This window comes from Anser anser, assembly GCF_964211835.1.
Source record: "Anser anser genome assembly, chromosome: Z".
NCBI classification, from domain to species: domain Eukaryota; kingdom Metazoa; phylum Chordata; class Aves; order Anseriformes; family Anatidae; genus Anser; species Anser anser.
The window spans coordinates 48,006,957-48,028,074 of record NC_139723.1 but is presented as its reverse complement, the minus strand read 5'-3'; the positions used below and the strand labels follow the sequence as shown (position 1 = coordinate 48,028,074).

Sequence of the window (21,118 nt, the reverse complement as noted above, 5' to 3'; positions counted from 1 at the left end):
CCCCAACCTCACCATCACCCCCCCACCACCACCATTACACCAAGCGTTTCATCGCCCTGCCCGGGGCGCGCTCAGCCACCGGCGCTTCCCGCTCAGCACCATCCCGCAGATGCCCGTCCCTGCCGCTAACACGGGACCTGCGAGGCCCCACCACCGTACGGCAGCAGGGACGAGACCACCGCCGGGCGCTGCCCCGGTGCCGCCCGGCAGAACGGGCCGGGGCCGGGGCCGGGCTGGGCCCGCTTGGTGCGGCCCTGGGGGGGGCAGCGCCGTGCCCGGCCCCGACGGGGCGCACGGGAGGGGGGCGTGGCGGGGGCGTGGCCACCGGGCGGCTTCCCCGCGCGCCGCGCGCCCCCTCGCAGCCCGCCTGCGATTGGCGGAGGGCCGCGCAGTGACGTCAGCCGGCTCACTTCCCATTGGCCGCCCGGTTGCTGGGACGGCCGGGCTCCCGGCCGGCCGCTCAACCCGCCCGGCTCCGCGCCGGGGGCGCCATCGCCGCTTTAAGGCGGCGCGGCGGGGCGCGCGGGCTCGCACGCGGCAGGCGCAGGCGGCGCGGCGATTGGCGGGCGGGCCGGCGGGCGGGCACGCCCCCTGCCAAAAGGCGCCCGCGAGCGGCGGGGCGGGGAGGGGCCGGGCCGGGGCGGGGGCGGGGGCGGGGGCGGGGGGGGGAGAAGGTAAACACGGCGTCCGGCCCTGCCCGCTGACCAATCGGGGGGGCGGGCGGGGGGCTCCGAACCTGACGTGATGGGACGCGGCGCGGCCGTTCCCCGGCACGAGCGTGCGGGGCGCGGGGCGGGCGGCGCCAGGCGGGCGCTCTGCTCTCGGCTCCCCCCGCGCAGCCCCGGCCCCGCCGGGCCGCCGCCGCCGCCGCCGCTCCCTTCTGCCGCCGCCGCCCGCCCCCCGCCCCGCCGCCCTGTCCCGCTCGGCGCAGGACGCCCCGCCCCCGGCGCCCGACGGCGGGCAGCGGCGGGGAGCGGCGCCGGGAGCAGCGGCTGAGGGCCCCGGGCCCCCCGCGGGGCGCGGCCGCGGCATGTCGGCCGTGGCCTACGTGGACTTCGTGGCGGCGCAGTGCCTCGTGTCCATCTCCAACCGCGCCGCCGCCGCCGGGAGCAGCGCCGGGAGCGGCAGCGGCGGCGGCGCCGGCAGCGGCGGCGGCGCCGGCAGCGGGGCCGCCCCGCGGCTGAAGGCGGCGGGCGAGGGGGAGGCGGGCGCCCGGGACCCGCGGGACGCCTGGCAGGACTACTGCGCCCTGCTGGCCATCGCCAAGAGCCTGCTGGAGCTGAACAAGTACCGGCCGCTGCCCGCCCCCTCGGTCTGCAGCGACAGCCTCGAGAGCCCCGACGACGACGCGGGCTCCGACAGCGACGCGGCCACCGAGCCGGGCTCCAGCCCGCCCCGCAGCCCCGCGCCCGGGCCGCCCCCGCGGGCGGCAGCCTCCGCCGCCGCCTCCGCCGCCGCCGGCAAGGGGAAGCTGTCGGCCGAGAAGCGGCACAAGTGCCCGTACAGCGGCTGCGGCAAGGTGTACGGCAAGTCCTCCCACCTGAAGGCGCACTACCGGGTGCACACAGGTCAGCCGCGCCGGGCGGGGCGGCCGCGGGGAGCCGCGTGTCCTCGGGTGAACCCTGCCGGCAGCGCCGCGCCGCCTCCCGCCCCGCCCCCCGCCCCCGCCCGCCCCTTTCCGCCCGCTCCTTTCTTCCCTCATTTATTTTTATTTATTTTATTTTATTTTTTTATTTTGATCTCACTCCGACCCCTCCCCGGGCAGCACCGCGGGCAGGGGTCCCCGCGGGGGAGAACGTGGGGGGAGGGGGGGGGGGCGTGACACCCCCCCCCAGGCGGGTCTGCGGCAGCGGGGGGACAGGGACCGGGGGTGTGGGGAAATGGGTGTGGGGACCCGGGGGCTTTGGGAAATGGGGTGCCCGGGGGCCGCAGCGAAGCCCCGCCGGGGGGCGGCCCCGCTCCCGCAGCGCCCCGCGCCCGGCCGGTGCCCTTGGCACGCCCCCGCCGGGGATGCGGGGAGGGGGCGGGGAGGCACCGGGGACACCCGGTACCGGGGGCAGGCGGGGTCCGCGGGTGTTGTCCCGGCGGAGCGGTCCCATCCCGGCTCGTCCCCCCGCCGCCGTCGGGAACGGGCGCCCCGGGTGCCCCGGAGGGTGTGTCGGGGCGGCAGCCCGGCCGTAAGGCGTATCTGCCGCGGCCGTGGTCGTGGTCGGTCGTGGGCTTTTTTAAAAAAAAAAATATATATATATATATCATTTTTCGGCGTTCTTCAGCCCTTCGGTGCGAGGGGCTGAGTTCAGCAAACAGCACCGCGTGTCCGAGCCGCGGCTGGAGGCAGGGCGCAGCGCGCCGGGCTGCCCGAAAGCCGCTCCCCGTGGACGGGAGGGAGGCAGAGAGGGTCGGGGGAAGAAGCCCCTCGGCGGGGCTTATCTCGGTGCTTCGCACGGGTCTGTCTGGTCCTTTTCCGGACTGGCCTGAAGCACAAAGCGAACCTGCCCCCGAAGGGAGGGACGCGCCGCGAGGCAGCGCGAGGCGAACCCGGGCGCTGGGCGAGCTCCGGCTCGGCTCTGCCTCGGTGGGACGGGACCTGGGGCTGGCCGCCTGCCCCTGCCCCTGCCCCGCCGGTGTGGACCTGCCGCGGTCGGGAGGGGGATTGCCGCGGGCGGCTCGGCCGCCGAGCCGTGCCGTAAGGCGGTCCTGGCTGTGGCGGTGAGCCCGGAAAGGAGGCGGCCCGCGGTGCCCCGTGCCCGACCCCGGGACCTGTGCCAGGGCTTGCTGAGTTGTCAGCTCGGGGATTGAGCTCCGGTGCTCTTTCGGAGGCTGGATGTAACCGACGCCTCGCAAAAATTTGGCTCGCGAGTGACAAACGAAATGGGCTAGTATCGGTTCCACCTACTACCCAGCGCTCAGGTACCCACCCCGATCCGAAATAGACGTCGGCCGGGGTAGCGTTCTGGGTGCCGACGTGCAAATTAACGTACAGCACAGCCCACACGGCTTGCGGTAAGCGGCAGCGTTACAACAGGTACCTCTGGGGCGCGGGGGGCCTGAGCTCCGGGCGCGAGACGCCTGACTCGGGCACGCGAACGTGCCGCCGTGGTAGCCCTGTGTGATTAAGGGCACTGCAAACATGCAGCGGTAATAAACTTTCAGAGCTTCCTAATGTGAGCAGTTAATTGGAGCTAACCGAAATGCTGAATGATACCGCTAATGCTAATTATCGTTATAGATGGCAGAACAATTCCTTAGCAACAGTGGGGCTTGATTGGATCGCCAGAGTTATTCATAGCGGTGTTTTTGCAGAGCACTAATACTCCCTCCTTCCTCAGTACCGTTTTCTTCCCTTTTTGTATCAAGTTATTTCTGTCATTTCTGAGCCTTTTGAATCACTTCCATCGGGCAACCAAACTGCTTTCTTGCTGCTTTGCAGCCCTTGGTCGAAGTACGTGCACAGCCACTGGTAGAGGCTTCCTGGTCTTCAGTTGTTAATACTTACCCCTCAATCTCTTGATCTCGACTTACTGTTTCTGTTCGCACCCACGAGCGTGCTTGTGGCAACACCTGCCTGTACTCGTGGATACTCACTAAGCGGGTTGGAAAGCGCTGGTCTGTGTTGTGTAATGCTGGAACCTAAAAGCTCATTGGAACAACTTTGGTAAGCTAATGGAAAGTGAGACATGAAATACCAAATGAAGGTGGAAGAGTAGAAGACCAAAGACTTGATGCCCAGAGGTTGGAGGTCTGGATCTTATTAATCACACTTTAAACTTGCTGGTTCAGAGGCACCCCCACATCAGAAATGAAAAGTATCCATCTTTGTTTTCTTGAAGTTTGGGCCCTTGAGTGTAGTTCAGTTTCCAGAAGACCCAGGTTGGCCATCCATCAGAAGTTGCTTGCCGTGCTGACTTTAACAAGGAAGTCTGCTGACGGCACCGTGCATCCTACCTAGGTCGCCGAAACGAAGAAATTACCAAATTGCCTTGCCTGTCTCATCACTGCTATGCAAAAGTAGCTTGGAAGTTGTTACTTAAATTCCGAGGTCCTGAGCAGGAGCGCTGGTCCAGCTGAGTGTTTTGTGCAGGCCGCCTCCAGCAGCAGCTCTGAGGTGCATGGCACTTCATGTAGAAAAGCGTGGTGGTGACCCTGCCAGCTCACAAGCCAAAGCTGTTTGTCAGGAAGGCAGGTGGAGGAGTAGATCTACAAAGTGACCTTACCTTGGTCCCTGAAGTATCCATCCCGTCCCTCCTGGGACAGTGCTGTGGGAGCACGGGACATGCAAACTCAGCTGAAGTTTGCATGCAGTGGCAGGGATTACAGGAGCGTTGTCTCCGCATGAGAGGGGGTATGACCACGCCTTGCAGGTGTTCCTTTGGGGGCCTCCAGAGCAGAGGAAAAGGCCCAGGCTCATCGTCAAGATGTGAACAAGACCAGAGCCCTGGAAGCAATGCAGAGGCCAGGAGAAAACAGACGTCTGTGCCACACAAGAAAGCAATGAATAGCAGCAGATAGACAGAAGGTTACCTTGAAAATTCAGGGTCTTCTCGGAATAGCTTGATTCAGAGGTTTGGTTATGGTTGGTAATGTGCAGCATTATTATGAGCCTCAAAAATGAAGGGAGGCAGTAGGAAGCTTAGCGGAGAAGGATGTGAAGGGAGCCTTTCCTTAGGCAATGCGGAAAGGCAGGCGAGAGCAAACAAGCCACCTCGGTCAGAAGGGCAGGGCAGGGAGCGTGGAGCAAAGAGCGAGATACTGAAAGGCAGAAGCAGAAAAACTGTCAGGAGAAGCTTAATTTAAGGAACATACGTTTGCTTACAGCGTGAATGCAACCAGTTAAAGGGCTTGTGGCTGCCGAGAACAGGCCCTCCTGGTTAGGAGCAGAGAGGGTACCATGAAGCTGGTTCATGCGGTGCCTCTTACGGGACCCACGGGAGTTCACTTGCCTGGGGAGGTGAATCCCAAACGCTTCTCAACATTTGGTGTCGTGGTTTGAAGAGAAATTCACGTTTACACCAGTTGCCTCTAATGAAGAGGTTAGGCACTCAAAAACCAGCAGTCGTGCGTGAAGTCCTGCCTTGTCAGCCAGGCTTTTTGTCCAGCTTTTCCACCGTGGAGACCAGGTCCGAACCACACAAAGAGTTTCCTGACATCAGGCAGTTGGTAGACCCCGGAGCTCCCCTGGCTCTTGGCTCTAGTGGAGATTCAGCAGCAGGTTGTGGGCAGAGGCGTGGGGCCATGGGTCGGCGTTTGGCAAAGCGAAGCTCAGGAGCTGTCCTGGTAGAAAGGGGAGATGAGCGCTGCAGCTGCCTCGTGCTGTGATCTGGATGCGATGGTGTCGATCCAGCCCCCGTATCAGCTTGGTTTTGACTGTGCTGCTTTGTTAGTTGTGTTCTAGATTATCGCTAGCTTGACAGACTGTACGGATGATGATAGGTTGACAATCCTCTGCCTGCCGAGCGCTTTTTTGGGTGTTTTATGGGAGCGTAATCTGAAATTTAGCATTTTAAGCCCCTCTTTCCCAGCTCATGCAATGTCACGTTGCCAGTTCCTTTTAAAAAAAGACTGAAGAGCAGGAAAGTGGAGCCAGCAGGACACTTTTGCCAAAACCAGACCTCCATCTGAAACCCCCGTTCTCAAGGGTTCACAAAATGTGTAAATTGCTAGAGCTCTGCTAGGCAGACTTCCAGGTCTTGGAGAAACATGACTGTACTGACTGGAAGCCCTGCCAGCCGAGTAAGGTAGGCATAGATCCTCAAGATTAAGTTCAATGTTTGCTCAGTTGTTTTTATTTTCCCAGTTTTAAAAATACAAACACTTAGCAAGCGTGTGTGTCACGGTGTGAAAGCACCCCAGAAAGGTGTGTACGGGTTACATCAAACCAAAAGTGAAGATTTAAAGATGTGTAGGACAGAAGCAGTGAGCAGGACAGGACTCCCGTTTCTGGAGGGATGTGTTGGGAAGGCAGCTCTGCCGGGTTGTGCGCACTGTTGCTGTGCACGCTGTGGCATTGACGGCCCTGCGGTAGGTGTCAGCTGCTTCTGTTAGCTTGCACGTCTCGCAGTCCTGGCGGCGTGGATCCGTGTGGGAACAACCATTCCCCACCATGGGCGGCCGTGCTTCTGCACCGTGCTGTCGTTCCTCGCCTCGCCGAGCCCCCAGGCCCGTGGCTGGAGGAGCAGGGAGGAGGCAGGCAAAGGCCGAAAGGCCGGACTGATGGCAAGGCAGCTTCCAGTAACGTGCATTTGTGATGCGTAGTTCATCGTCCAGCGTCGAGCAAGGGCGAACAGCCGGGGAATGCTGGCTATAAATGCCTCAACCTGAGGGAAGAGTCAGCTGAATTATTGGCTAATAAATTCACACTAGATTAATGAGAATTACCTTCCCGAATGCATGTGAAGACGAGACCAGTGACACGCTCGGTTTAGTCAGGGTGTGCGCTAAGCACAGTGGCTGTGTGCATTGCCGGCCTCCAGCACTGCCCTCAGCAGCACGCGAGCAGTTTGGAAAGGCAGCCACCACAAAACTTCCCTCCCACGTGTCTCCGGAGAGCAGTGAGCGAGACGGGCTCGTGTCCACCTGGCCCCGACAGACCCTACAGACAGGTTGGCCGTGGGTGCTTTGGTCCAGCCCCACAGACGGTTGCAGCGCTGGTCTCTGAAGAGCCAGGTCGCCCAGTGGAGGCCAAAGAGAGTCCTTCGTCTGCCACCTGAGGGCACGGGGAGAGGCAGGGAGCCCCAGCTGTGCGCGGGGCCCTCATGCCAGCACGCCAGTAATTGGTGCCCGGCTGGAGAGGGGGGCTTCTCCAGGGCACAAACCTCCTCCTGACGCAAAGTGCCCGTGCCAAGCTGTTCCTTTCTGTGCTAGGGGGGAGGAGCGGGGAAAGTCCACAGTACTGCGGTATCCAGCAGCTCGGTAGCTGAGGGAATGGCTGTGGTCACTGGAAGACACGTTCCCAGGTCCCCGCTCTGCTGGCGTTCGGAGAGAGGCCGCTCTGACTGGGGAGAGTTTCTGCTCCTTCCTCTGTCAGAGCTGTTCCCCCTTAGCAAGTACTTAATCGCTCCGACAGGACAGCAGCCCAAGTCCAGTGCTCTGCAATCCCAGCTAAGTGCCCTGAGCACCAGAGCAGGAGTTGGTCTCCCTCCATTGCTCAGTTAATGTTTAAGTATTACTGTGAGATGCAGGAAGTTCAAATGGAGGTAAGATAGAAAAGGGTAAGAGTCAGAAGCTTATTCCAAGTACCCAGGAGTCTACTGCTGAGGACACTCCTCTCAGCTATGAGAAGTGTGTGTTTAACTCTCTGGTGAGACCTGAAGAGGTCTCTCACATCCCAGGTACCCTCCCTGACTGACAGATACAAGGAGGTACAATCGCAGAAAGCAAGACTTGTAGGAAGGGGGTGCTGGCAGGGAGGCTGCAGGGGCGTACCCCTTACACCTGGTGCTGTTATAAGGTGTATCGGTGGCAGGACTGCATCTTGCTGGGCTGTAGGCACGAGCTAGGGCGCTCAGCAGTGGTGGGTTTTAGCAGGTGGTTTTGCATCTGCTCTTTTGAAAGAGACTCAGGCACCTGCAGATACAAGCAGTTGTTGAGTGGTGGTTTTGAGGATGTCACAGCAGTGTAAAAACATGCTGAAAGCAGCATTTTAACACCCGAATTGTCCTGTGGTGTGCAGTCCTGGTGCACCCCTTGGTGCAACCCCTCTGTCCATCGTCTATCCTGTAGGCAGCGTCTGATCTTCTTGCCAGACTGGCTGGCCATGGTCGAAGTGTTCCAGGAACCCTTGTTCTGCACCTAGTGTCCTCTCTGCTGGACTTGCTCTGTGCTGTTTCTCACCAGCATCTCTACCCTGTGATTGCTCTGTGTTTTAACACTCCAGTTCTGGAATACCCGTCTTGGAAAAGCAAAAAGGCAGTTTGAAAGTCTGTCAGCCCAGAATTGGGAGTACAGATGTCTGTAAGAGCCATCTTCGTCAGAACACCTTGCGAGAGGACACTTGGTCAGAATCCAGTGTCTCACTGGAAATTGCTCCTTCAGGTACGTGGGGCAAGCAATGACACTCGAGGAAAAAAGAGGCCTGAAATACAGCTGTCTTGTGGCAAAAAGGAGAGACTGCCCTTACTGTTTTTTTTTTTCCTGCAATAAGCTGGACCATGTTCTTGACACTTATTCTTCTACAGGACCTGTGGTACTTCAGGAGACACTGAGACACTCAGGAGTGGTGGCTGAGTGGGGTCACAGAAGAGGGCTGTGGAGAGAAGAGTTATCGTTGTTGTATCTGAGTCAAGAATTGATGTTCAGGACCAGATCTTCCCAGGGTACCAAGATTGCTTTGGAAAGTTCAAACTCCAGCAGCCACAGGGGTTCAGGAGGATCTCAGAAGATGAAAGTATAGATTTATTTTTTTTTTAATTTGAATCATAAGGAGTTGATCATGCCCACTGAAGCTGTGGGAATGCTTTTTTTTTTTCCCCTATTTTTTCTTCTGCCTTCCTGCAAATGGCAGTCCTGTTTTCCTAAGTAGTTTTGCTCTTGCCTGATGGAAAAAAGAAAAATCATTCTTTGAGCTTTCTTTGTTTGTGTGCTTTCCCTTCTCAGTCTTTCCCCCCTCATCTCTGACAGGACGGGTCAGCCCTGCTGTCATGCCGTATGGCTGGGCTTTTGGGCAGGTGCCACAGGCAGAGGTGGGTGTTGCTGTGGCAGGAGATGTTGGCTAGCCGTGCCGTGTCCTGTGGCCAGAGAGAGAGTGGGAGTCAAGCACAGGCACCACATCCCAAAAGTCGAACTTGGACCCATTATTCAGTTTTGGTACGTTAGTGTAGGTGCTGCTTTGAATAGCTGGCAGAGCAGTCCTACCATGTTCCCAGTGGTCTCCTCTTTAATATGCAGGTCAGTCAGGGGTGTCTAATTAGCTGTCCATTCCTGCAGGTGTAGCTACAGTCCATTTGGCTTTCTAATTAATATGTGAAGCAGTATCATCATCATTATTTGATGGCAAACTGTTCTGTGTTCGCTAGCGTAGATCCCAGGCTCTACTCATGGCTGCATCTAACTTCATTTCTGTCAGCCAGAAAAACAATACAAGGCCAGCAAAGCGTTCATCTTGGCCAGACTTCCATCCGCACCAACAGCAGTCTCTGAGTGTCTTCCATAAAGTCAGTGCTCAAAGCGATTTAGTAATTCTCTTAAAATTAGTACTTCATCACAGAAACTCAGTTTGCTCCGCTCCTAGGACATGCCCTGTTAAAAGCCAAGAGAATAGCTCAAGTGTATGACAATCAACTTTGTCTTCAGCTTTGTCAAAAAAACGCAGCACTTTTTTTTTCCCCTGGGACAGAAAAGACACTCCAGACCTTCTCTATCACTCGTTTGCCTGAATGAAGTCATCTTTTCTAAAGCCAATACAAACTGCAGCTCCTAATCTCAGTCATCCATCCACATCTAAATCAGCACTTTTAGTGAGAAGGCAAACAACAAGTCAGGATACCAGTACCTATCTGCCCTGTTAATGAGTCTGCTAATGCCCGCTCCATGTTCTTTCTTTCAGAAACTCTTCCTGTACAAGACTACCATGTGGGAAAATCTGGAATGTCTCTGGGCAGGGCAAAAAGCTAAATAGTTTTCCATCTAGTCAGAATAAAATGGAAAAAGAATAACATTGAGTTGCCTCGGGTTTTACAAATCAGCCTAGATAGAGAGTTTAAACTCTCAAAAAGAAGTGAACCACATGCAGTGGAGAGTGGGGAGGATGAACGGAGAGAGAAGACTGGGTGAAGCAAGAGAGCACAGTTCGAAAGGATCTGCAACGGCCTTCACATTTATGTGGGATTTAAAGCAAGTCAGGGCTCAGGAGCAGGGAAGGCCTGTGAACAGCCAACATCAGCTTGTGCTGTTGTGCCATCTCAGTGTAAACTGTGCCTCCCGCTGCACCCCTGGTGTCAAACAGGACAAAGAACGGGAATGCTGCAGATGAGTCGATTCCTGTAAACCAGTTTGTTTCAGTGGTTAAATCTGTAAGCTGCCGTGGATACGTCTGGTGAAGAGAATTATTTACACTTTTTATCTCTGCGGTCAGATTCTATTGCACACAGTTTTAATGTCTTGTGATCCATCAATGGCCTTTCCTTCACCGATTGATAGAAATTCCCTCTCAGGCATGTCTTAAAATCAAAGTAGCATACTGCCACCAAAGGCAGCAGTGCATAATAGCACCCTGTTTTAATGGTTCGTTTTGCTCATTTCAAGCCTTGGCGATACTGCTCCCAAAACTAAGGGGGAAAAATCATATGGAAAAAATACTTCTGGCTTGCTTAGACATGGCACAGAAAGGGACGTCCCCAGGTGGAGGCAGCACTATGGGCATCACAGCTCTGTGTTGTGACAGCACGCCTCTGCACTTGTGTGCTCCTCTGCTGCTTTAAGAAATAGCATGTCAAATATAACCAGCAACTGCAAGGTCCAGCTCTGCTGAGTGCACTGTCATCGCGTGCCATCAGGCATCTCTGTGTTGCCTAAAAACCCTTCCAAATTTGTGCTCCACCACTGTGCTGCATCTGTTCAGTTGGTCGCTGAAGCACCATCTCTCTGGGCTCATGCAATGGGTTATGGCTTTGTAACCGAGGAGAACAGATCTTCAGGCTCGGAGACAAACACCCAGGGCCTGGAGAAGTCTCTCTCTTCCCCCTCGTCTCTCTGCTCTTTGAGTTTTAACACTTCCTGGTGTCACGGATTATGCCTGGCCTACTTTCTTTTTTTTTTTTTTTTTTTTTTCATGTGTGCGTTTCCAAAGCGTTTGTGACAGCCTCCTGGAGCTCGTACCGCTGAGGTGATGAGATCACTTTCCATCGCTGTACTCGGTGGCAGAAGGTGGCCTGCTGTGGGTTCCCATTCTCGCATGCTTCAGGAAGTGTGACAGTCCGTGTCCTTTGGTGACAGCCACTGCGCACAGCACCCCGAGCACCAAGCATGCCTCCACCGGGCAAGGCCCTGCGGCCTTCAGGCCTCCATGGCTGGGGTTTTCTGCAGGGAAGCTGTTTCCCCCTGCTCCCTGGGGGGCAATGATCTTGTCTGGGCACTGCAGTGCTGCGAACCGATGTGAGGGATCCCGGGTGAGTGCTGCCTCAGCCCATAGCCTCGTGGATGCCTCGCACCTCAACCGTTTCCCCACGGCAGGTGAAGTGGTTGTGCCGGGCAGCGATGGCGGAGGTCACACCGCTCCCCGTGCGTTTCAGGAGGAACCAGAAAGCAGGCTCTGTTTTTAATTCCCTTCTGCGAGTATTGAAAATAAAACACTGCTTTCGAGCAACTGGTTTGCATACTACAGTGCCTAACAAGTAGACACTGAGCACCAAAGATCCATGTTACCCAGCCTAGGTACTCAGTCTCTCTCTTGGTCTCTATGAGTTAGGCACTTTGGCAGGCTGAAGAGCTGTCCCGAGGCAGATGATGGGAATGCAGCTTCTGGGGAAGGGTCAAGATGCCTGAGCTGCCTCCAGTGCTCTGGATGGAGCTATATATGAGATGCCTCCACACATGCATGATGTACAGCACTTCTCCCACGTCCCCTAGGGATCTGGAAAGCTTTCTGCACCTCCCACTGCTGCCTGCTTCATGAAGCCGTGACAGAAACCATGAGATAGACAGCAAAAGAGTAGTACCAGTGAAATGCTTGCCTGGGAGGCCGAGTGCAGGCACTGGGCAGAGCAAAGGCAGATGAGATCTGTGAGACCATCACATGGCGCCTGCTGGTGCTGCACTGCCTCGTAGCTATGGCCATGGCCCTCGTGCACGTGTGAGTGAATGCACAGCTTTAGTTTCATTCACAAAGGCAGTGGTTGTTCAGAAAGGCTTCCAGCCATGTTTAAAGGAATACAGCAGGAAGTCTGTACTTAAAATAATAAAATAAAGCTCCATGGGTCAGGATAGCTTGCAGCTCCGTCTCCTCCGGGTTAACATGCAGGTACGGCTGGCATTGTGCTACTTTTGCTTTCTCCTTCCCTGACCAAGGGCAAGCACCGCCGCCAGGTGAGGAGAGAAAACGTGCAAGAAGCAGTTGTGCTGTGGCTGGCCTGGCCTGAGAGGCTGCTTTGATGCATGCGGTCTTGCTCATCTGCCTAAAATTGAACCAAAAGCTTGTCAGTATGGGACAGAGCAGTCTGCCTGGCAAGGAGCACCACATAATAGGAAGCTTAAGCCATTACAGTGTCTGCTTTATTTCGGAGACTTTCACTAGGCCTTCAGGGCTGGTTGTGTGGCATAATCTCAGCACATCTGTCCCGCTGTCATCCTCCTTGGTGTGGCGTCTCTTGGATGCCAGCAGACTAGCCCCCTGGCCCCCGCCCCACACCCCCATTCTCCTCCCAAGAGCTCTGCTGTACTTTCTGCTCATGGTCGTCTTCCTGGCTGCTGGACTGTTCATCCCAGTCTTCAGTCTTTTGTCCAGGCTGTTGTGTCTGGGGAGTTTTCCAAGCACACTTCCTTGTAAATAACTCCTTTTCTTGCAATCTGCAAATGTTAAGTGAGCTTGTGTGTTGTGCCAAATTGCACCGTACCAGGAAGTACCGGAGCTCTTGAATTTCTTTCCAACTCTTCCAAGCTGGAAATCTCCTGGGATAGTTTCTGTATTTCATGGTTGACTATAAATAGCTGTCACATAGCTGTCATTTATATTCCCTTCAGGAGGCTCTTGAGAAAAGGAATTAAGGCATCAAATGGCTCTGGTACATGATGTATCCTGAGCTTTTTTGATTTCCTTCTGTGACATGGAGTAGTCAGCTTTGCAGGTTGGGCGGTACTGGGCCCGTGGCTGTGCGCAAGGTCCAGGCAGCCCGCAGGGCTGAGCCGCAGGGATCTGGGGTGCCAGGAGGATGATGGTATCATTTGCTCCTCACACCCTTGGTTTTAAAACAAAGGTGTTCTAGGTTAAGGCATTTGGTTTGGCTCTTCACCACCACAGCAAACGTTTCTACTGATAGAGCTGCAAATAACATCACAGTTTTCCTGTCCTCAGATTGGACATGTAGGAGATTGAGGGGAGACCACCACCTGCTGGGGCAGCCCAGGGGAAGGGAGGAGGGGGGGGGGCAGAGGACCTCTGCCGGCAGGCACAGCCTTTCTGCTCTGCAGATTTGCAGCCCCAAGGCTGCAGTGCTCTCCCAGTTCTCTACCCCCTCTCGTCCCTTCCCAGGCAGGTAGTACTTCTTGTAGGTGAGTTTTTTTTTGGCTGCTTTTCTAATGGTTGTGGACGATTTTATCCAGTAGAATGGAAGCGCCAGAGGAGTAATAATGGTGTACTCCTCTCAAACTACCATAGTGCGTTTGACATAAAAAGTGTGGAGGCACGGGCAGGGCTCATCCACTGGGGTCGTGTAAGGCTTGGTGCGGTTGGAGGGTTTTTTGGCTTGAGGGTGGTGAGGCTGAAACCTGCCAAGCGAGTCGGCAGCAGCTCGGCAGACCCCGGCGCCCTGGCATAAAGCAAGAGCCATGTCCCTTCGGCAGCACGCTGCCCCCCTCCCTAAACACCTTGTTGTCCTTTCCTCCCCGCAGGCGAGCGTCCGTTCCCCTGCACGTGGCCCGACTGCCTTAAAAAGTTCTCCCGCTCCGACGAGCTGACCCGGCACTACCGCACCCACACCGGCGAGAAGCAGTTTCGGTGCCCTCTCTGCGAGAAGCGCTTCATGCGGAGCGACCACCTGACGAAGCATGCCCGCCGCCACACCGAGTTTCACCCCAGCATGATCAAGCGATCCAAAAAGTCCAGCTCTGGCTCCTTGTGAATGCAGGGCCGGCCCGGGGAGCGGAGCAGGGGGTGCAAGGTGCGTCCGGCAACTGGGGATCAAGCATTTGTAGCCGGTGTTCAGAACATAAGCACCTTGTGCTTCCCACTCACGCTCTCCCCCTCGCTGGGAGCAGCCGTCTTGATGAAGGGGATTCCGGGCAGAAGGACGGGACCACCGCCTTCTGCCATTCGGCGCATTGAGACTGGCGAACGTACGTCTCACGGGATGGTCCGGCCAGTGACACCACCGTAGCGTGACTCTGAGGTCTTTGTGATTGCTGTGTCATGAACATGTTTTGTTGAACAATGTAATGCTGCTTGTGTTTTAGAGTCTGTCGAGTAAAACCACTTTCCGAGTCACATAAGTAATTCTCAGATATAAAATCCATAGCACATTGTAGAAGTGGGTTTACTTCTATATTTCAGAATGATCCTTCATTTAAAAAGACTGTTAAGAGAAACATTACATGTTACTAATAGCATCTGATTGATACACTGAAATAAGGTGAATTTATACTCAAGAAGACCCATTAAAGCAAACGGGTCTTTTTAATTTTTCTTTGTATTAACTATACTTTTGAATATAAGCTGCACTTTTCCAGTAAAAACATGTATAATTCAAGCAGATACTTAAAGCAAAAAACACCAACACAACCACTCAGTCATTTTCTGACCATATGTGTATTTAGCTCTGTTATTCAGTTACCTGGAAAAATACAAGTCAGCCTACAAAACGTGGCGGGGGGGACGAGGGCAGAAACATACGTCTCTCAATTGATCTATATTTTCATTTGTCAATAAATACAGTACTGTACTAGAGAAATGCCAGTAACAGTTCGTTATTCTGCTGTGTTTTGTTTGACTGGATGGATTACAGCAGCTACCATCTTTATAAACTGCTGACATATATATATTATAAACTTTTTTACAAGTTTTTTCTCTTCATACACTTGCCTTAAAGATTTATTCTCTTCATACACGTGCCTAACTCCTGCCACATCCAATGGGAGTTCCGTGTGCTTATGGAGAGAGTAGACCTTTCCTTAAGAGCGCTAATGGAAACAGTTAAATTTATTGTAAAGAGCACTTCAGAAGGGCTCCCGTATCTCTTGATCACTGTTTCTGTAGAGTATGAGGGAAAACCATGAGCTAATTGGAAATACAACACACAAGGTGTGTCACAATATTCCTTCTGGCATCAGCTTCCCTAAGTACCTTGCAGTCATACCTGTGTCATGCATGACACACCAAATACCGATCAAGGCAATATTATGTTTAACTTAAAGCTATGTTTTGCTCTCTAAAAGGAGCAAAAAGATGACTGAAGTTGAACTTCCAAGTCATGGTCATTATGTATTTCATCTTTTTTCACGTTAAAACCATGCACCATACCAGGTTATCAGTGATTTTTTTTTCCCTTCCTAGCTACCTATAAGGGGATAATTATGTTTACACATTTCTTCCAGAAGCATTCTTCTGCTGTTCTGTTTTTACTCTTTCCTCCAGAAGAGGAAGGGGAGGTGCAGCCCTACTCTAGAGACCTAGGGCCCAATTCATCTCAGGAGTAATCACACTGAAATCCGAAGTGTTTCCACTGCAGATGAATTTAGGTCATCCTGTAAAATTCTGTACATAAAGATCCTGTTAGTACAGCTGCAGTTACCGTATCTTATTGTTTTAACTGATAAAAAGCTTGCTTCCTAGAAACAAATGTTAAAAAAAAAATGAGCTCAGAGAGTAGAGTATTTTCTTCTACAGTTGTATAAGGCTTTCAGCATTAGAAATCAGTTTGCATATAGTGTTTTTACCTGTGTAGTTCTTGATAAATTCTGTCTATGTGAAGAGAACTGCTTTTAAGGCATTAGGGATATTGAGCAGTCTGTGGAGTAAAAAGGGATGTGTTTTCTTCAGTGAAGACATCAGGAAACCAAGCACACTTTCTACCTCCGTTTCAGCTTTGTGAAACTTTTATTTTAGAAACCAAACTTTAATTTCTGGTGTTCAAATTGAGTTCCTAACAAAAAATAGGTAGCCTCAGTATTTCTACTGATATAGAAATACAGAAATTGTTCCGCTTACCAGTACTGTTAATGCTGCCTTGTTAAGCAGGGTTAGGGCCACGTGTAGCCCAGTGAGAGTGAACGGAGCATGCATATTCATCTTCCTTCTTCTCTGTGAAGATCACAATAACCTTTTTGAGTCTGTCCTACAGTCTGGATTGTTGCCATTTTGTAGGACAAATGCAGTACTGGGAATAGTAAGGCCTGGTCCTGTGAAGTACAAAACACCCTCACGTGCTGTCAACCACAATGGGAAGCCACAGTTGATAAGCAGCTCCTAAATCAATAGATAAATGGTTTGGTCACAGCTACTGGGATTAACCTACATGTGGAAGCAAATGGCCAGATTCATGGATCCCAGCTTCAATACTTGGGGTAGAATGCGCATCTATCATCATTAATTCTTCTATTTCTAAAAGAATTAACAGGCAGGGAGTTACCTTGGTCCACGGAACAAAGGGACATACAAACTCATGTCGTTATCACTGGTGACAAGATCTTGTTTCTGAAAAAAACCTTCCTAAGCCGTAACCAATTTACTCTAATGTATGCTGTATTTCAGCATAGGACAGACGGGACTAATGTGATTCTTTAACCACTAACAGAATACGTGGGGAATGATCAGGTTTAGAGATTTCGGTTTATTGTATTGATCATTTGGGTATTTTAGTTTTTCTTCTACTAAAAGCAAACAACGGATCTAATACATGAAACAAACTCTAGGTTAGTTTTCTGCATCTTCAAGTTAAGTTTCAAAGAGTGCTGCAAATGTTGGAAAAGAAAAGGAAAAATCGGGTTCTCTAATACCGTTCATACTTGTTGTACTATTTTGGAAATATTTAATAGTGCTGAAGTTAGGACAGCTCCTCTCCTTGGTTAAGAAAGCCCATTACTGTAGTGAAGTCACGGCTTTAAAGGTATAGCTATACATATTTCGACATACTACTTTTTCAAAACAGTTTCTCATAACCTTTATGACAGATCTGTTTTCAGTTTGCAGATGGACTTAGTTCAACATACACCAGACTGGACACATTCTTCAAAATGCTGTTTTACAGATTCATGATCTGTAACACTGTAAGATACAAACTTCCAACAGTTTAATCGGTTTTATTTTTGTACAGTATTCGTATCCTTTATAAGTTATTTTGCTGTCCTGTTTTGTAAATCATATGAAATTGTAAAAAAAAGAAAAGGAAAAAAAAAGTAGGCATAGATGTTTTTGTACATATGTATATATATATTGTCAAAATAAAAAAAATGAGTTAAAAAAACAAAGGTTGTTTTGAATGATTGGAGTCAAAGAGTGATCACGTAAACCAATCAATATAAACCAACCAAGTAATCATCCAGTTTAGATAATTATTTTAAAAAATTCTGCTGCACACAGTGAAATCCCTGAGCTAAGCGGCATATGGACTAGTTTCAAAGGTCCCGGCTTTGCTTGTCATTATTAAGCATAGGTCTTGTTTCTGTACTTTTCCCCAGTATTTTCAGAGAGATTCCTTCTCCCACTACTGCAGCGACAGAGACAGCTTGCGGTGGAGAAAGAGGGTCCCTGCACGCATTTGCCGCAGCACCTACGAGGTTTCCCACTGCTCAGTAGCTTTTGAGCTCAGACTGGTGTTCTCCCTTGCACCACACAGCTGCTCCGTGAGCTAACGATGCTGCAGCCTGTACACCCAGCGCCACTGCCTTGAGACTTCCAAAGGTCTGTGGGAGTTCACTGAGGCAAGGAAATAAAAACACCATAGCCGTGCAGCCTCCAACGGCCGGAAAGGCAAGGAGCCCTCCACCAAAACACTCATTGATGTTTACAGTCAGGACTAGCAAGAAGCAACTCCTTACACAAACTAACTTAACTTGGTGCGTGAGCACTTAAACCTGGCACCTGGGAACCACACTAGGGTGTAACTGCAAGATGGGTCCCTGGAACCAAGGGAACATGTAACCTGTGGCACCGTGGGCAGAGACAGAGGGGTAGATGTGTGCCCTCTGCATCTAGAACTAAAATCGCAGGCACATTTGGCTTCGATACTGCATTGGAACTTTCTGTCCTTGGCTGGACAGCCAAAAGACAAGCACAACAAACTCACCACAGTTTTCTTTTTTTAGTTTGTCATTGCTTCTAGGAATAAAGGACAGAGGGCTCATTCCCCTGAGCTTATTCCACTGCATTCCCATCATAAAGGATGTTCCATGTGTTTTTTAGTCTTCACCTTAAAGTATTTAATATTTGCCCTTGGTGCTCTAGTTGGAAAAGCTACCAAAATCTTCCAAGTGTAGACAATGCCATAGCCTGAGGAGCACGTTTCCAACTGTTGAGATCTAGTACACTATACAGAATAGTCTTTCCAGGAATGATGTAAATCTTGGCTGGAATAGGCAAGGTATGCAAAGACTGGAAGCGCCTCCATGGATGCTGACTGTAAGATTTCAGCAGTGACATGTGGAAGTGTGACCCTAAACACAGCCCAACTGAATCGTAGAGTACAATTATTTCTACAAGGAGAATTTTTACTACTTTCTGCTGAAGAGAGAAGAAAGGAAACATGCCATTCAGTATCATGGAAGTCCAGTTAAATGTCTGCAGAGTGGTTCAGAAAAGGTTCACATGCAACCTGCCTGCTAGGGTGACCAGGCTGACTTTCTTCTCCGTGGGAGTCTAAAACAATGTTGTTCGGCACTCACTCATTCAGGGCTAAGGAGTCAGGCAGGTTTCCTTTCTGCATCAGACCTCCATGAGAGCCGCTATTTCCTCAAGGGCTTTTGCTTTGGAAGCAAAATCTCTTCCAGCTTGAGCTCCTCACACCTGCCAGCCACATCTGACAAATTACATCAACAACAAAGCAAAGTTGCCATTGTCAGAACAATGTACTTACTTACCAAAGCCCTCTTTAATGGACTGCCTTAAACAAGCAAGGGAAGCTTTCCCAATGACAAGAATTTTGCAATTACAGTGTTTTCAGTGTCATGTTGTCCTCAACTGAGAAATCACGTCCCTTAAATTATCTCCCCAAGCACTTCCACAGGTAGTACAGAACTCTTCTCATTTCAACCAGGGATCTTCTTGACTGGCATCAGTTCTAATCCATAACAAACCCTTTTTTTCTGTATCATTATACACTTTTCCCACTTTATACATCTGTATATGGAGCCCATGTATTTCTTTAAGGGTGAGAGTGAGCAGAGCGTCCCTGCTGCATTCAGCTTGCATTTGTGAAGTTGCTGTTTTTCTAACCAGCCTGTTGCCCTCAGTTTACAACTAATTTACAACTGATAAACATCCTATTGCTTTCCACATCAAAAGCCATCCATCCCTCTTTCAGTATTGTCTGCTACCATTTAGGTGATACCCTGTTAATGAAATCAACACCTAGAAGACTGCACTGCTGAACAGAAGGTACAAAGGTAATGGAGTATATACGCCACAGGACTACAAAAAGCATCTAGTAGATGAGATCAACTTACCATCCCAACATCCAAAAAAAGCCCCGTAGGAATTCAGAAGGCACAGAAAAAGAAAGCGAAGTGCACAGACAGTAACAGAGCCCTCCTAACACTCTGCTGAAAAGGAGCAAAAAATTGTCTTAGTCTTTCCAAATGGCCTTTTCTTCTTCTGGCTAATGGGCAGAGGTTGGAAAGACATCAGGTGAAGTTCCAGGAGAGATAAGAAGGAGGAAGGTGTAAGTTAACCCAGTTCCCTGCAGAAACAACATTCAACATTTTGTATTCTTCTGCTGTTAACCACTGCTTCGGTGGTTTCTGACAGTGTTTCCAAGCAAAAAACACTTCAGAGAACCCAAGAAAAGGTGTGCATAACTCCTCTGTCAAGAAACACAGGGCCAGGGAAAACCACAATTATGTTATTAGCCTATGCAATGTTGATGGTAAATCACTGCATCCATTTTACTGAACCACAGAAAGACAATCTTACCTAGAAGCAAAGCTACATTCAGCTTCTACATTCAATGAATCATTTTTCACAGGGCTATCATTTTTCAACTGCTATACTTCAACTGGGAAAGCCTTACTGTAAACTCGTTCAAGCTGAAATAAAAGGAGATTCTCTCAATATAACATACTATGATAGTTTTTCATGAGAACAGCGATTTAAGGCATACTGAAGCTTGGGGAACTGTATGCACTCTGGAGCCTGTACCACTTTCATTACACCGACATCAAACCAGTGCATTACATACAGCAGAGAGTATTTTAAACACAAGGAGAATTCTGAACATAAAAATCCTTCATGAACAGCACAATCAGACTCAGAAGCAGACAGAAAGTGGATCCACATAGGGGCCCACAGGAAACCATTGCATCATTGGCTTTTTACCTAAGCAGACCTGTAAATATCATTGCAGCAGCACAGAGTGGGACTGATACTGTTTATGGTACCTGAGAGCAAGTCCCTTTCCATGCTCTCTACTGATCATCTGCTTTGGATTTACCCCGTGTTCTCAGTTTGTAATTCTTGGCGATCGAGGAGGGAGGAAAAGGAGAAACACATACACAAAAAAGAAAAAACAAAATATTTTGTCATCCATGAAGATAATACACAGACAAACTACTACTAACAGAGTGCAGTCACAATCAAGCAGCACAACTTTTTAAAGCTTTAGTTAGCAACTGGTGAAGGAGGGGAACTAGTTGACATGTGGAAGGTCGCCTCACAGAATTTCTTCCTGGAATCCCGTTTGTTCCTTGACTCTTCTTATGACCCCAGAGGACAGTAATTGCTCTTCAGTTGAAAACACTAGTTCTCCAGTTCTCCCAAAGACACCTGCCTCTTTTATGCTACCTATTGCATAGTGCTGTATGTCAAGTATCTGCTAAATAATATTGAGTTTAGATTTGCTCCTGCTCTAGCTTGTTTCCTCTGCTTGCCTTTCCCTCACTAATATCCTTATTTTCACCAGTCTTTTCTTTCTTAGGTGATTTCTCCACAGATGTCTAATAATATGCCTTCCCTCTTTAAATTATTTGGTTCTGATTACTTTGAAGCATATATTCACTTTGAGCCATCCATACTGCATGTTACCTGTATCGTCATCTGCTCTGTTCTTTTCCAAAGTTCCTGCATTTCCTTGATATCTTCTGCAACCATCTTCTCAGTTAGCATCTGTTCCTTTCTCCTTGCTTCTACCAAAGCCAACTTTGCCCACTGCCATGCATAGTTACTTATCCTCAACAAAGTTACTTCTGTAATTCTTTTTCGGCTTACTTGCAATGTTCTCATCTTCATGCTTCACAAAAGACTGTCAGTTCTCAAACAGGTGTCTTG

At 51.0% G+C, this 21,118-nt stretch overlaps 1 protein-coding gene across 1 annotated transcript; it reads left to right on the top strand.

The window, feature by feature from the left end:
* Positions 1–895: 895 nt before the first annotated feature.
* KLF9 (KLF transcription factor 9) lies at positions 896–17,109 on the top strand. The gene is made up of 2 exons (XM_083818814.1): positions 896–1,568; positions 13,540–17,109. Exons 1-2 carry the CDS (start codon positions 1,031–1,033, stop codon positions 13,767–13,769), a joined length of 768 nt encoding a protein of 255 aa, XP_083674940.1. The 5' UTR covers positions 896–1,030; the 3' UTR covers positions 13,770–17,109.
* The last annotated feature ends 4,009 nt before the right edge of the window (positions 17,110–21,118 follow it).

Excerpts from the sequence above, each read along its gene's own strand:
- KLF9 (XM_083818814.1), top strand. The coding sequence starts at position 1,031 with ATGTCGGCCGTGGCCTACGTGGACTTCGTGGCGGCGCAGTGCCTCGTG. Across the intron at positions 1,569-13,539 it reads GCACTACCGGGTGCACACAG|GCGAGCGTCCGTTCCCCTGC; the intron begins GTCAGCCGCGCC and ends TCCTCCCCGCAG.